Source organism: Anguilla rostrata, chromosome 18, assembly GCF_018555375.3.
Source record: "Anguilla rostrata isolate EN2019 chromosome 18, ASM1855537v3, whole genome shotgun sequence".
NCBI lineage: Eukaryota > Metazoa > Chordata > Actinopteri > Anguilliformes > Anguillidae > Anguilla > Anguilla rostrata.
In genome coordinates this window covers 1,224,017-1,238,686 of record NC_057950.1, presented here as the reverse complement: position 1 = coordinate 1,238,686, position 14,670 = coordinate 1,224,017, and the positions used below count along the sequence as shown (strand labels likewise).

The following is a 14,670-nucleotide window of genomic DNA, read 5'->3' as shown; positions in this document are numbered from 1 at the left end:
CCATGACTGCATCTTCCAGGATGTAACTTCTGAAGACATTGAGTTTAGATGTAAACTGACTGTTACGGTAGGAGGGACTGTGTTCTTGTCCATGGGCGTATGGTTTAACACTTTTGTTTTTGTCTTGTTTTAAGGGTGTATGAATGTACAATAAAGGGTTTTATCTTTTCAGTTTTTGCCAAACATTATGATTTGTGCTCATCTGTAAACCTGGAATCTGTTTATCAAATCTAAATAGAAATTAAAATATGTTTTTGTCAAATCTACAAGTGAATCAGTGTTATATGGGTATAATTGCAATTAGCTCATTAGCTCACTCAGCCAGGGTAATTGGTGGAAACAAAAACAAGAACCTGCACACACACCGGCTCTGCAGGACCGAATTTTCCACTCCTGCTCCACTTCGTTTGCCACTGGCTCGTACTTTTACACAAATTACTGACCTAAATTAGTCTGCATTTTGTTGTATTTAAAACAAATAATAAATATTCTGTATATGGTCTTATTGTCTGTGTCTCCAAACTTAATGGCCTAAATTGGTATTTTAAAAATTATAGTACTTCATGCTCAATCACTAAAAGTCTGATTTAGATTACACCCCATTATTTATCCAGACTTAAACAGCTGGCTGTGCAGTACACACATTTGTATTGCACTACCTCAAAATATACTGACATAATTTCATTATATATGGACACCATTGTCATTTAAGACAATGTTTCTCAACCTGGATCCTGGAGATCCCCTGTATGCTGGTATGCTTCTAATACATTTCTGACATAATGTGGCTTAACATGAAAAGCACCTAATGAAGAAAAGAGCTTGTTAAAATTCTGGGATTGCAATTGTGACTGGAATTAAAACCAGCATACACAGGGGGCCGCAGGACTGAGCTGGAGAACAGAAATGATGAAATTACCGATGGCCTAATTCAGTTTTCCGGTACATTACAGCAGGGGTGTCCACTCCAATCCCAAAATGGCCGGCGTGGGTGAAGGGTTTCCTTTTAGCTCAGCAATATGCCACCTGATTAAACTATTTAACTGATCACGGTCTGCAATCAAGACCTTGATGGGCAGAGTCCGGTGTACTTACGGCTTGGCTAAAACAGAAACCTGCACCCCCGTCGGCCGGCCCCACATAAGATCGGACATCCGTTCCATACTCAACAGCTTTCGGGGCTGTTACTCATTGTGTTGATTGAGGAACAATGACTTTCCCATGTTTTGGATCGCAAATCATTACCCTAATCAGCATGTCATCCTAACCTCAGTGAGTGTGTTTGTCACCGCTAAACACGCGTACAGGTCGTGTGGAGTCACAAACTGACCTGGCCTTGGGGCCAAGCTGCATTAATCAGGTACCTGATGCATTCTGATAATTGAATGATTACATTCAGTCAAAAGTCAACACTGTTAGCAATTGAAACTTGTGTGGATAGAGGTGTCTTTTGACCGAGTATACTCAGGTACCCAGTTAATACAGCTCTGAGCTGTAATTCAATTATTATTATTCAGTCGAAAGGCACCGCTATTCACAATTGCAATTTGCTAGGAAGTACATTCAAATCTGTGCAATATGGAGGAGGTAGTGTTATGGCTTGGGCCGGTATGGCTGCCTCTGGAACCGGCTCAGTTGTCTTCAGTGATGATGTGAGTGCTGACGGCAGCAGCAGTTTGAATTCTGCTCAGGTCCAGCCAAATGCCTCAAAACTGATTGGGCAGCACTTCACCTTGTAGCAGGACAAAGACCCCAAGCACTCTGCTAAAGCAACCAATTAGTTTTTTGGGCTAAAAAGTGGAATGTCCTTAACTGGCCGAGGTCACTTACTGAAGACCGAAGCCAAAAATCCACCAAAACAAACCGGACCTGAAGATGGCTGCAGTACAGGCCTGGCAGAGCATCACCAGGAAAGATACCCAGTGTCTGGTGATGTCTGTGTAATGTAGACTTCAGGCAATTGTTGAATATACAGGATTTGCCACCAAGTACTAAATATAACAACTCCCCTTAAGATTGTTCATTTGTCCAATTAATTTTGGTGCCCTAAGAATGGGGGGAATAAAAAGGCTGTAATTCCCCACATGGATCACTGGATATGGATGTATATACACTTATTATATACACTTTTAATGTTTACAATCTGCATTTAACCTCATATTTTATTTAATTTTCATTTCATTTGCAGTACAGTTTTGTTTTGGCTCTTCATTGTCTAAATACTTACAGGACTGAACTGTATATGAAGACCATTGCATAAGACAAGCAAGTATGCATGTAGAAAGTGGAATTGCAACCAGCATTTCAAGAACTTAAATCCGACTTGGAAATTATTTTACATGCAATAAAAAAATATTTGGGCGAAGAATGTTATTTTTCAGATGACCTCTCAAACCCCTCTTTCTTTATTAATCCCGTGTGGCGTGCCACTAGCCGATTGTTTGCAGCGTGTACAGTACATCGCAGCCCTGAAACAAAGACACACTGCGCCTTGCTTGGATATGCTAATCACAGACCCGATTCGACTGCCGCTACTTTGCACTATTGTCTTCACAAACACTCAGCATTATGCACACTGTAGCGCCCCCTCCTGGTCAGAGAGCAGGCAAGCAGTGTCAGTGCGGTCAGCTCAGTGTGGGGGGGGGGGTTGGTTCTGAGAGAATGGGGGTTGGAGTCTGTGTACAGTGGGCTGTAGGGGTTGTGGGGCTGGGGCTGAGTCTGCGGGACGGGGGGGGACAGGGGGGGGCGGGGGGTGGGGGGAGGGGGGATAATTCTCGGCTGAATCCAAAGGGATCTCATCAATCGCACTGGAAGATAATTCAGACGGGACTGGGAGCTGCATTTTTTTTCCACCGAGGGAAGACTAGTCCGTGGAGGAGCCCAGAGGTGCTGAGAGAACAGTAGTCCAGGCCTCGTGCAGAGCACAGGTGAGCTAATTCATTCACAGTGTTATTACTGCGTTATGGTTACTGTAAGCTGTTCTTGTGCTATGGCAGAGAAACATTCCAGGAGCTGGTGCAGATTTGTGGAGGCAATAATGAACTGAGTTGTGAGCTGTTGTGAGATCCTGCCTGTAAGGAAATCTAAATTTGCGGTGTTTATTGTTTAAAGTGCACAGCCCCTGACCTGGAGACTGTGTGGTGGTGGCAAGGCTCAGAGCAGGAGCGTTTGGTCTCCAGCAGGAAGAGCCGTGTGGGTGCAGGCTTTGGTTCTAGCTCAGCTCTGCACTGACTGGTGTAGATAGCTTTTTTTTAGCGCTGGCCTGTAAGTAAAGCCTTGTATCAGCGCTGGGGCTCTTCTCATATCAGAGCAGACACCCCCAGTTCCAGCGGCTTCCTCCCGGAGTCTTGTGCAGAGACAGCCGGTGGGACAGAAGCTCGCTCTGAAATATGGGGGTTCGAGAGGCTGAAGAGGACTGTAGATCAGCGGCTCTCAGCCCTGGTCCCGGCTGCTTCCTGTGTGAGCTGCTTTTCCTTCCAGCCAGAATTAAAACCCCATAATGGCAATAAGCAGTTAATTGCGACTAATTAGACGCTCTATGTGGACTGAAGGATGCTTTACCCTCTCAAGTCCACGTTGTGTCAGAAATAGCTTTGTGTTCCATGAAGAGCAAATGTCCCCTATTCACGTCCCAGGCATTCCGATCAATCCGATTCAGGTCAAAGGTCAAAGGTCAAAGGCAAGCTAAATGGAGCACGCCACACCTGTAACGTGGTCATAGGTTTAAGGAAAACTTGTAAACGACAAGATGTTTTCAGTGGTCTTAATTTGGCTCGAGATTGGCTCTAGCAGATGAAAATGAGCATACACAGGCTCACCACCAGGGCCAAAGTTGGGAACAGCTGGTCTGGACTGCTGTGTCCGTAGCATGTACCTGTCCTTAAAAACAAGGCCGCCGCCTTTCCTCTAAACCAATGACAACCGGTTTTGAAAGTTAATGAGCGCCGCAAGGTGGGAAGAGAATGTTAACTAAGTGCAATGTTTGACTCGTACATAAAAAGACAATCCTTGCCCTAGACAAACAGTGGTCCCAGCAGTGGAGTACTGGCCATCTTACTTCTTTCCAGCCATATACTGGTGACAGATTCACTCTCTCTTTTTTTTTTACCGCAAACAGGTCGATCTCTCTCTCCGTTGTTTCGAGCGCCAGGATGAAATTTGAAGACGTGCTGGCCGATTTGAACGGCTTCGGGAGGTATCAGGTTCTGATGATCACACTGCTGTTCATTCCCCGGGTTATTCTCCCCCTCCACTTCCTCCTCGTCAACTTCATGGCGGCCGTGCCGGATCACCGCTGCCACATCCGCGGTCTGGACGACGGGGACGCCTTCGCAAATCTGACCCTGGATCAGCGGCTGACCGTCAGCATTCCAACGCAGGAAGACGGGACTCTGAGTTCCTGTAGGATGTTCAGAGAGCCTCAGTTCCACCTGCTGCACAACTCTTCCAACGCTACTGAGATACCTGCAGTCCCATGTCTGTACGGATGGGTGTATGACAACAGCACTTTTGCATCAACTGTAGCAACGGAGGTAAATCTTTTTCCTTTCAATACATGAACTTTAAGACCATATATTTTGATGCTTAGATGTGTCCATTATGCAGACATAATATCGATATACAGAAATAAACCACAATAGAAGCCATAATCATTCGGTCATAATTCCAGTATGTGGGGTGCAGTAATGCTGTGGGTATGTGGGGTGCAGTAATGCTGTGGGTATGTGGGGTGCAGTATCTGTGGTATGTGATGCAGAATGCTGTGGGTATGTGGTAGAAGCTAATCATTGGTCATAATCCGGTATGTGGGGTGCAGTAATGCTGTGGTATGTGGGTGCAGTAATGCTGTGGGTATGTGGGGTGCAGTAGTGCTGTGGGGTGCAGTAGTGCTGTGGGTATGTGGGGTACAGTAATGCTGTGGGTATGTGGGGTGCAGTAATGCTGTGGGTATGTGGGGTGCAGTAATGCTGTGGGTATGTGGGGTGCAGTAGTGCTGTGGGGTGCAGTAGTGCTGTGGGTATGTGGGGTACAGTAATGCTGTGGGTATGTGGGGTGCAGTAATGCTGTGGGGTACAGTAATGCTGTGGGGTGCAGTAATGCTGTGGGTATGTGGGGTGCAGTAATGCTGTGGGTATGTGGGGTGCAGTAATGCTGTGGGTATGTGGGGTGCAGTAATGCTGTGGGTATGTGGGGTACAGTAATGCTGTGGGTATGTGGGGTGCAGTAATGCTGTGGGGTGCAGTAATGCTGTGGGTATGTGGGGTGCAGTAATGCTGTGGGGTGCAGTAATGCTGTGGGGTGCTATTGTGGGTACAGTAATGCTGTGGGTATGTGGGGTGCAGTAGTGCTGTGGGGTGCAGTAATGCTGTGGGTATGTGGGGTGCAGTAATGCTGTGGGGTGCAGTAATGCTGTGGGTATGTGGGGTCCAGTAATGTTTTGGGTTCTGCAGCTGCAGGTAACAGCCCAGGAGCTCACCTGTGTCTCCGCTCTCTCTAAAAGTGGGACCTGGTGTGTGACAGGAAGGGGATGAACAAAGCCATCGGCACCATCTTCTTCATCGGCGTGATGTGTGGAGCCGTGGCGTTCGGCACTCTCTCCGACAGGTAGGCCGTTCTTTCACACCTGCGTCACCTTCACACCTTCAGGTGAGGAGCACACGTCTACTGGCTTTCACACCTGGGCCACCTTCAGACCTTCAGGTGAGGAGCACACGTCTACTGGCTTTCACACCTGGGCCAAACGCACACGTGAAATACTTTCACCATTTACATTCAGGCACGCCGTGCAAACACTCCTGCAGGTCAGGCGGTAGTGTAGTACAATGGGTCTTGTAACCAAAAGGTCGCAGGTTCGATTCCCGGGTAGGACACTGCCGTCGTACCCTTGAGCAAGGTACTTCACCTGCATTGCTTCAGTATATATCCAGCTGTATAAATGGATGCAATGTAAATGCTATGGAAAAGTTGTGTAAGTCTCTCTGGATAAGAGCGTCTGCTAAATGCATGTATTGTAATGTGATGATCACTGGGGATTTTCAACCAAACTTGTTACTAGGGTGTTCATGGAGGGGGTTACAGGGACGGAACAGGAACCTCCTAAAACTCTGTGTCCCCATTGTGTCTCTTCTGGGCAGAGAAAAATCTCCCCTATGAATAAACAGGCATGACGAGGCAAGTTCATATAAGAAATAGGATTTATTTCTGTAGAAAGAGTTCGGTACCTACACACAGCAAGGTGGACAAGCTCAAACTGAAGAAAGCAGGGGCGGTCCCTGCTTATATAAGCAAAAAAGTGTTTTGAGCATAACATACATAATTCTATGTCTGATTGGTACATGGTTAATACATAATCATAAATTAAGATTTAACAAAGTAAATGATTGGCTGGATCTAGTCATACAGCATGATTACTGAATGAGCACACGGTGACCTCTTAGTCTTAAATCAGAAAAAATAGTTTAGTCTTTTATCTATCAGTTGCTTTCAGAGTCCTGGGCAGCATGGTGTCATAGCTGTTTCCTGTCTGGCAGGATGGCAGGGGGGAGGATAAGGAGAAAGGCCAAGCTCCCCAGTTTGGACTTACAGAAATGCATAAGAGACAGAGAGAAAGAAAACACACACGCAGGCACGCAATATTGCTTGTTGTCCTTGGAAGATTCGGTGCCTGGAGACGGAGGGGGCCCTGCTGCAAGGCCTCGGAATTTTGTGTTGTACAGACTGCTAGTTCTGCTGGAGAAAACTCTCCTCTCTTCAGTCCCTCCTGTTGTTTGCTCAAGCCTTGACACGTTATATTAGTGATGACTTGAGGGGTTGAACTCACCCCTGCCTCAGGTTGTCTCTTTGCGGAGATCTTACCCGTCATTGGAGAGTCACAATGTACTTAGTTGTCAGCCTCCTTCTGCGATCAGCGGTTCAGGTCACAATATCATCATCAGCCATAAGCCCTTGCGTTGCTTCTGGCCATTCCTGTATAATGCTGGGGTCCGATCTGACGGCTGCTATTGGGGTAGCCTTACGAACACATCGGGTGAAGAGGTTCAAGGCACAACTTATAATGGGGCGTTGGATTTTTAGTCCAGAGGGAAGATCACACTCTACTGGCCACCAACGAGACTTCCAGCATCAAACAAGTTTACGGTGACTCTTCTGAGTGCAAACCGAGTTCAGAGGTGCTTGGCTTCAGCAGTTTGATGGAAGGTGCTGCAGAACCTCTCTTGGCGTGTTTTATGTGATTTTACTCATTTTATTTGATTTTGTACCGTTTTTTTGGGTGGGCCTTTTGTAATATTTCCATTGTTTGTTCAATGTTTGCTTTTTGTTCATTCAGTCACTTTTGAGGACATTTTTCTTTTTGCCTGCAACTTTAAGGTTTTATCTATAACTACACTTTGAAAAAACACATTTGTCCTTTCACCCACCCAGAGACCCCCCACCCCCCAGTCTGTCAGCTGGGTAAACACTCATAGGAGTGAGGAGGTGGAACCTGAGGGCTTGAACCAACATGATCACAGGAGGGTGGACTGTGAGAGAAATAAACCCAGTGACATAACTGCTGTGGATGATAGACACAGTCACATTCACAGTCTTTGAGTAAGTCTGGGGAAGTCTTCTCCTTCTGACAGGGGAGAAAGAGCATAAAACCTTTACATTACTATTTTCTTATTTATTTGAAATAACTAGTGTGCTTTCCTCTGACCAGTATAAATCTTAAAAGGTTCGTTCAGAGCAGAAAATTCACTCTAAAATGCTACAATGGCCTTTTTACTGTTGGCTTTTAACAAAGCTTGGCATGAAATTCCAAATCACACAGGTTCTCTCTGCATTCCCTTCAATGACACATACTAAAATGGATTATACAGCTGTAAAATGCTATATAATCAATCAATCAAACTTCATTTATATAGCACCTTTCATACAAGTGCAGTGTGCTTTCCATACAATGCAAATGTGATTGACAAGAAAGAATGTACTACAAAACATTTTTTTAAAGTAAAACAAAACAATAGAGACTAGTGCACACCAAAATGTAAGATTTTTAGATAATAATAAAATAAAACAAATAAAAGTTTAAATCGCTGTACCCATGCAATCACACTGCATCCGTTGCTCGGGTGGATATAAATCTGTCCTTGTGAAATCGCGCTTCTTCACTGCTGCGTGGCACGTGTCGGTTGTACGATGCCTGTGCGTTAATTGCGCTGGATTACATAGTTTCGTAGCCCACAGCGTACACCAGACGCCCTGCTCAGACCAGAGAGGCTCAGACAGGTCGCAAGCAACATAGCAGACACAGCCAGGAGGTGGCAATTCAGTCCAGTGAGAAAAGTAACGCAACATTTCTCTCGTTGAAAAGAATGGTCTTACCATCAGAAACTGTGTGCTCACAGATGCTTGCTCTGTGAAATAATAATCAAAATGTAAGCGTTAATTTGCATGCACAGTGCATGAAAAACGTTTTCATGCACTGTGTTCCAAAAACTTGAAATAAAAAGTAAAAAATAAAAGTAAAAAATGCAGTAAGGTGTATTGCAAGTAAACAACCGGTCTGCATTTATACAACTGTGAGACTAAAATACCCCTTCCTCTGCCCCGTCAGGTTCCCCTCCTCTGCCCCGTCAGGTTCCCCTCCTCTGCCCCGTCAGGTTCCCCTCCTCTGCCCCGTCAGGTTCCCCTCCTCTGCCCCGTCAGGTTCCCCTCTCCCGTCAGTTCCCTCCTGCCCGTCAGGTTCCCTCCTCTGCCCCTCAGGTTCCCCTCCTCTGCCCCGTCAGGTTCCCTTCTCTGCCGTCAGGTTCCCTCCCCTGCCCCATCAGGTTCCTCTCTGCCCGTCAGTTCCCTCCTCTGCCCCAGGTTCCCTCCTCTGCCGTCCTTCCTCCTTCGTTTTTGCACCCCTCACTGGTCCAGGCCAGTCACATGGTACTTAAATATTCAGCCAATGGGAAACGAGCAAACATAACAATATTATTGAATATCTTAAGAGCAATAATTAAATTAAATTATTTTTAAGGGTAGTAGGTGTAATCATGAACACAGTCGTGGTGCAGCAGACATTTCTCAAATTTAGTTAATCTTTTTAAATGCGATTTATTATTTTGTTATTTTTTTATTTGTTTATTATTTTCCCTAATTGTGTTCTTCGACTGAATGCAATGTTTTTGTACCATTTCTGTGTCACTGTGAGTTTGAGGAAAACTATTTCACACTGTTAAGTAAGCATGCACAATCAAAACAATCATCTGTGTTTTTCCCTGTTTGCAGATTTGGCCGGAAGACCATGCTGCTCGTGTCTTATCTGTTATCGATCTCCTTTGGGCTCGCGAGCGCTTTTTCAAAGTCCTACTTGATGTTCGGCATCATGAGATTTTTCACTGGATTTGGCCTCACGGGGATAAGCATCATCTCAATTGTCCTCAGTGAGTGCTTTCCACACACCAGCATTACGCTGCCTGAGAATAGTGCTTACATTGAACTGCATGTGGCATTACAGCTCAAAGTTAGACACACAACTTATCTGAGGCTTCATGATCCATCTCTACCAGTGATGCCCCATCCGTGTTCTTTACTTCCCTGTATAAATTACATGGCTCACAGTAATTCTCCCTGTGCTTGGACTTATTCTCTATATTCTCCTATATTATGAAGCAATGGCTGAAATATAACTGGGGTTAGAGTTATATATATATATATATATTACTGTTTTATTCTTCTGTTGCTTTTCCTCAGGCATCGAGTGGGTGGAAAAAGAGAACAGGGCCTTTATCGGAGTTTTGGGCAGCATGTCATGGACTTTGGGCAACATGATGTTGGCGGGCTTCGCGTATTTTGTGAATGAATGGAGACTGCTGATCATTGCAGTCACTGCCCCTCTGGGGCTGGCGATCATCACCTGGTGGTAAGAAATACAGCATCACGCGCCCGCTCGTTAGAGAGCAGCACGGGTGGCGGTCCAGGGGCTAGGGAAGTGGGCTCGAGCAGCGGAGGTTTGATTCCTGTTGCTTCATTGAGCAGCGTACTTAACCTGGTTAACATCAGTGAATACCCAGCGGAGTAAAATTAATTATGACAACTCTGTGTAAGCTGTGTCACCTGAGTAAAGGCATCTGCCAGTTCTGGAAACTCGAAACGTGGCTGCAACGTGCATTTTTATTAAATTAAACGGGTTCGTCCTTACTGAAGCGTGGTCATGCTGGCAACGTCTTGCGTGTGTTTTGAACCCACAACCATCCTGTTACCATTACAGCTCTAAACAGGAGCGAGAGAATATTAATGTACTGAATATGTGTTCTGAGGGATAGCCAGGGACAGTCTTGGGCCGCTCACTGCTAAGTCACAATGGTCGGTTAAACTTCGAACAGTGAACCAAATTTCTCAGTTACAGTGACTTATATTCATACTCTATATCCGGTGCACATCAGTGTGTTAATGACTGTGTTCTGTACAGGTGGATTCCAGAGTCAGCCAGGTGGCTGATAGCCAATGGGAAGGTGGAGACGGCCCACAAATACTTGATGAAATGTGCTGCTTTTAATAATAAAAAGGAGGCTGCGTCTAAAATCAAGTTACAGGTAAGTCACACGCTCTTCTTCTGTTTTCAAAATAAATTAAATCATAAAATAAAAACGAGCCCAAAACCATTGGCTGGCTTCTGTCTTTCGCAGACTCTGTCCAATGTTGTGACAGTCAATGACAAAAACAAGAGGTACACCTATCTGGACCTGGTGAAAACTCCGAACATGAGGAAGCGTGTTGCTGTCACTGGTGTCCTGTGGTCAGTGTCTCAGCTCAAATCATTTTCACTGCTCTTCTTCACCCGTTGGTTGTGTCACATGACCTTCCCTCACCTTTGTGGACAGGTACGGCGTCGCCTCCACGTATTACGGGATCAGCCTGGACATCACCAGCTTCGGTCTGAGCATGTATCTCACCCACTTCATCTACGGGGCGATCGAGGTCCCCGCCAAAGTGCTCGTCTACTTCAGCCTGAACGCGATTGGCCGAAGGAAGACACAAGTGGGCACACTGATTCTGACGGGGGTGTGCATCGCCATCAACATCATCACTCCCAAAGGTGGGGTCTCAACTACTCCAGTATCACAAGAACACGAGCAGTCCTACTGAAGCATTTTCCACTGAAGAGCCTGTGCTACCTCTGTGTTTTTACATTGCATTTGATAAGCCACAAAGTAAAGATGTATACATTGTACAGTGGCAAGGATAACCCCCTATTTTATCCATTTATATGTGTACTGTGTTCATGCATCCACAGCTATCCACATCTACGAACGCACGGTTTGGAGAGCATGCCCGTGGGCGTTAGTGTTTGGCACAGACCTTCCAGTCGTGTGATTTCCTCCTGTTTTGTCTGTTTTGCTCAGACATGTGGTACTTCCGCACCATCGTGGCCGTGCTGGGGAAAGGGCTGTCTGAGGCCTCCTTCACGTCCGTCTTCCTGTACACGTCTGAGCTCTACCCCACCGTCGTCAGGCAAGAACCCCCGTAGAAACAAACAAACAAACAAACAAACGAATGACTATACGTATGACATTATGAAATCTAACCACTTCAGTGGGTGTTATTTAACAATGTTGAATCTGCTGCATAAGAAGCAGCTTTGGGATTTGCTGTTGTGACATTAAAGAGATAAAGTTGTGAGGTGATTATCTACCGTTAGACTGAATAATTACTGGTGAAATTTGCATTGTAAGTCGGTTTGGCTTAAATCATTTGCTAAATGACTAAATTGTGACATCGTAATTCCCTTTGAACTTAAGTTCTATGGCTCCTTGAACCAAGGGTTACTGCAGGTGACACACCGTAAATACGATACATTTTTCAGCTGATCACCCAGCGCTTGACTGGCCTATAATTCAGCATCTATAGTCTTTTTAAGACACTGACTCTATTTGAAACCATTTCAAAGGGATTCATTTGAATGGGTGCTTTAATTGACATCAGCCATAACCCTGGATACCAGCATCAGTCAGTGTCCCTTCAAGAAAGCGGACCTTGAAGACAGAAATGCAATAGCACAGTCCTCCATTGTGTTTAAGAACAAAAACAGTCTTTAAAAGCAAAAAAGTTGACTGGTATAGGCAAAAACCAACAGGAAGGTTCAAGGAAAGCAATCTCAGCTTGTTGTTTAATTAACCTTTTTGACCACTGTACTTCTCATATAGGGTTTAGACATCCACTAGGCACGTAAAGAAAACAATTAAATTCCATTACAGATCAAAGATCACACATGTGAGCCGTTTACCAGAAAGTGTAAATAATGTATATTTGTTATGAAATGCTGCTGGAGTCATATTATGCAGACTTTTAAAAGAGCTGAAATTATTGTTCATCCAGACAAAATGGCCTGGGGTACAGCAGCTTCACGGCTCGCCTGGGCGTGTCCATTGCTCCTCTGATCATGCTATTGGACGATGTGTGGAAGCTCCTCCCACAAGTCATTCTTTGCTTAGTCGCCATTTCCACTGGGCTGCTGGCCTCGCTGCTGCCGGAAACTCACAACGAGCTCCTGCCAGAGACCATAGAGGACGTCGAACAAACCAGGTACAGCCAAAAGGAGTTGTGTGTGTGTGTGCATATGTGAGCATATGTGTGTGTGTGTGTGTGTGCGCGCGTGCGTGTGTGTGCGCGCGTGCGTGTGTGTGTGTGTGCATATGTGAGCATGTGCGCGCGTGTGCGTGAGTGTGTGCGCGCGTGTGCGTGAGTGTGTGCGTGCGCGTGCGCGTGCGTGTGTATATTGAATGCCCATATTACCACAAAACCAATGGCACCAAACTGTCAGTAATCGGGACAAACTGGTCACCCAAGACCATGGGAACTCACCCGTATAGTCTCCACTAAGTCAGACTAAGTTTCTGCACGTGTTATGCTTTTGTAAAGTATTCTGATTGGTGATGAAGCAATGGCTTTATTCCAGGAAAAGGTCAGTGCATCCACCCACCCAAGAAAAGAATGACTCTCCTCTGAAACCATTAACCAGCGAAGCCACTGAAAATGGCGTCTAACGTTACCGGAGGTCTCCTGTGACAGCTTCCAATTCGTTTTCCGAACACCGGGTGACCTGGAAAAACAAGTGAAATGCCAAAAGGACACACGTGAGGCGCCAAACAGTTGAATTTATGCTTTTTTTGCTTCATTTAACTGAAGGATCCTCACATCTTTCTACCTTGGCATGTTCCAGCTGTTTTCGAACAAGTGAAAACAATTGGTATGTCTACGTCACATGAAACATTATGCATGCTTTATGCATGTCCCATGCTCTTTAATCACACGATGGTTGCACAGGCTTAAATTGGTTCTTCACAAAGTGAGGACAAAGTACATTGTAGTTAGACCAAAGAATGACCAAAGAAATGTGTTTGTGCATGATTTACATTTCAGGAAGCCTTCTGTATTCTTTAATTATTTACAGTAAAATCATGTTATTTTCTGTAAATCATGCTGTGAAGGTCTCTTTCACAACCTCCTGCTTTGTTACGTGATGGTAGCTCATTTTACCAGTCACACTTCCTGTGGCCCAGATGTCCAATAGTCAGAGTATGTGGGGGGAGAGCCATAGGGAAAAAAATGATTCAAACAGCCTGCTCTTCAACGGGTTAATGTATATATCTGGCACTGTATTTTGCGTGAAACTGAAATGGTCTGCTCATTAAGGTTGGGTAACACTAAAATGCAATGTGTCAGCGGAAAAATTCCCTGAACGTTCTTTTCCTGAATGGAAATGATTGATTTCCAAACCATGCCTTAAAAGTTGCTTTAGGCTTGCTCCTGTGGGGGTTTAGGCCAGGGTTGTCTGTGAAGCGTATTGTGACAATTGCTGTGAAATACGCTATGTAAATAAAATTTGATTGATTGATTAAAGTTTGGTACTCTGTTACTCTCTGGTACAGTATTTCAAGGGAAACTGAAATGGCCTGCTTATGAAGGTTTGGTTAAACTAAAATGCTTTGAAACTTGTGAACTGAAGGACAATTCAGTTTCCCTTCAAATACAGTACCAGGGAGTACCAGATACATACTTTTCCCCTTTGAAGAGTAGGTCCGAGTCAGTGTTCTAGAATTCCATTGCTTTCAATTGCCAGTTGTGATTGTTACATCAGCATTAGAATGTTCAGTGAAGAACATTCTAATCACATATTTGTGATCTCACACCTTACCGGGTTAATTACTTTGATTGGTTAGTATCACGCAGGAGCCTGTTCCTTGGTAACAAAGCTCAGACTAGAGCAGTTACATATGCAGTGGAAAGAATGGACATTAAAATGACATTTAAACATTTGAAATGTATGTATTAAGATGTATTAAGGTATGAAGAGTTCAATAGAGATGGGACCGATGTGAATGTACATATATATATTCAAGATATATAAGCAAATAATACACAGCAGTACAACCTGGAGCAATATTATGCTGTGCTTGGAATGCTCCACAAATTGTATACATTTTCTTTCATAGATAAAAACAAATTGATGTGGACTTGTGAAAGTTTGCTTGAATAAAACAACAGTAGAAATGCAGACTGATCTTCGTGCTTGTTTCTCTTCTGCTCAATCTCACCTACAGAATCACTGCCGAGCATATGCTGTGAGACCATTTGACCTAAAGAAAGATGCATTCGGTGCTGTTATAGGGCTTGGCATATCTGCTGGATTACTTAAATAAT

General features: G+C 44.7%; 1 protein-coding gene across 1 annotated transcript; it reads left to right on the top strand.

Annotated features, from left to right (window-relative positions):
* The first annotated feature begins 2,799 nt into the window (after positions 1 to 2,799).
* On the top strand, positions 2,800 to 14,524 carry LOC135245041 (solute carrier family 22 member 7-like). The gene is made up of 11 exons (XM_064317805.1): positions 2,800 to 2,927; positions 4,118 to 4,532; positions 5,501 to 5,604; positions 9,256 to 9,410; positions 9,721 to 9,889; positions 10,439 to 10,562; positions 10,656 to 10,765; positions 10,851 to 11,065; positions 11,373 to 11,481; positions 12,346 to 12,552; positions 12,926 to 14,524. Exons 2-11 carry the CDS (start codon positions 4,152 to 4,154, stop codon positions 13,011 to 13,013), a joined length of 1,662 nt encoding a protein of 553 aa, XP_064173875.1. The 5' UTR covers positions 2,800 to 2,927; positions 4,118 to 4,151; the 3' UTR covers positions 13,014 to 14,524.
* Positions 14,525 to 14,670: the final 146 nt, after the last annotated feature.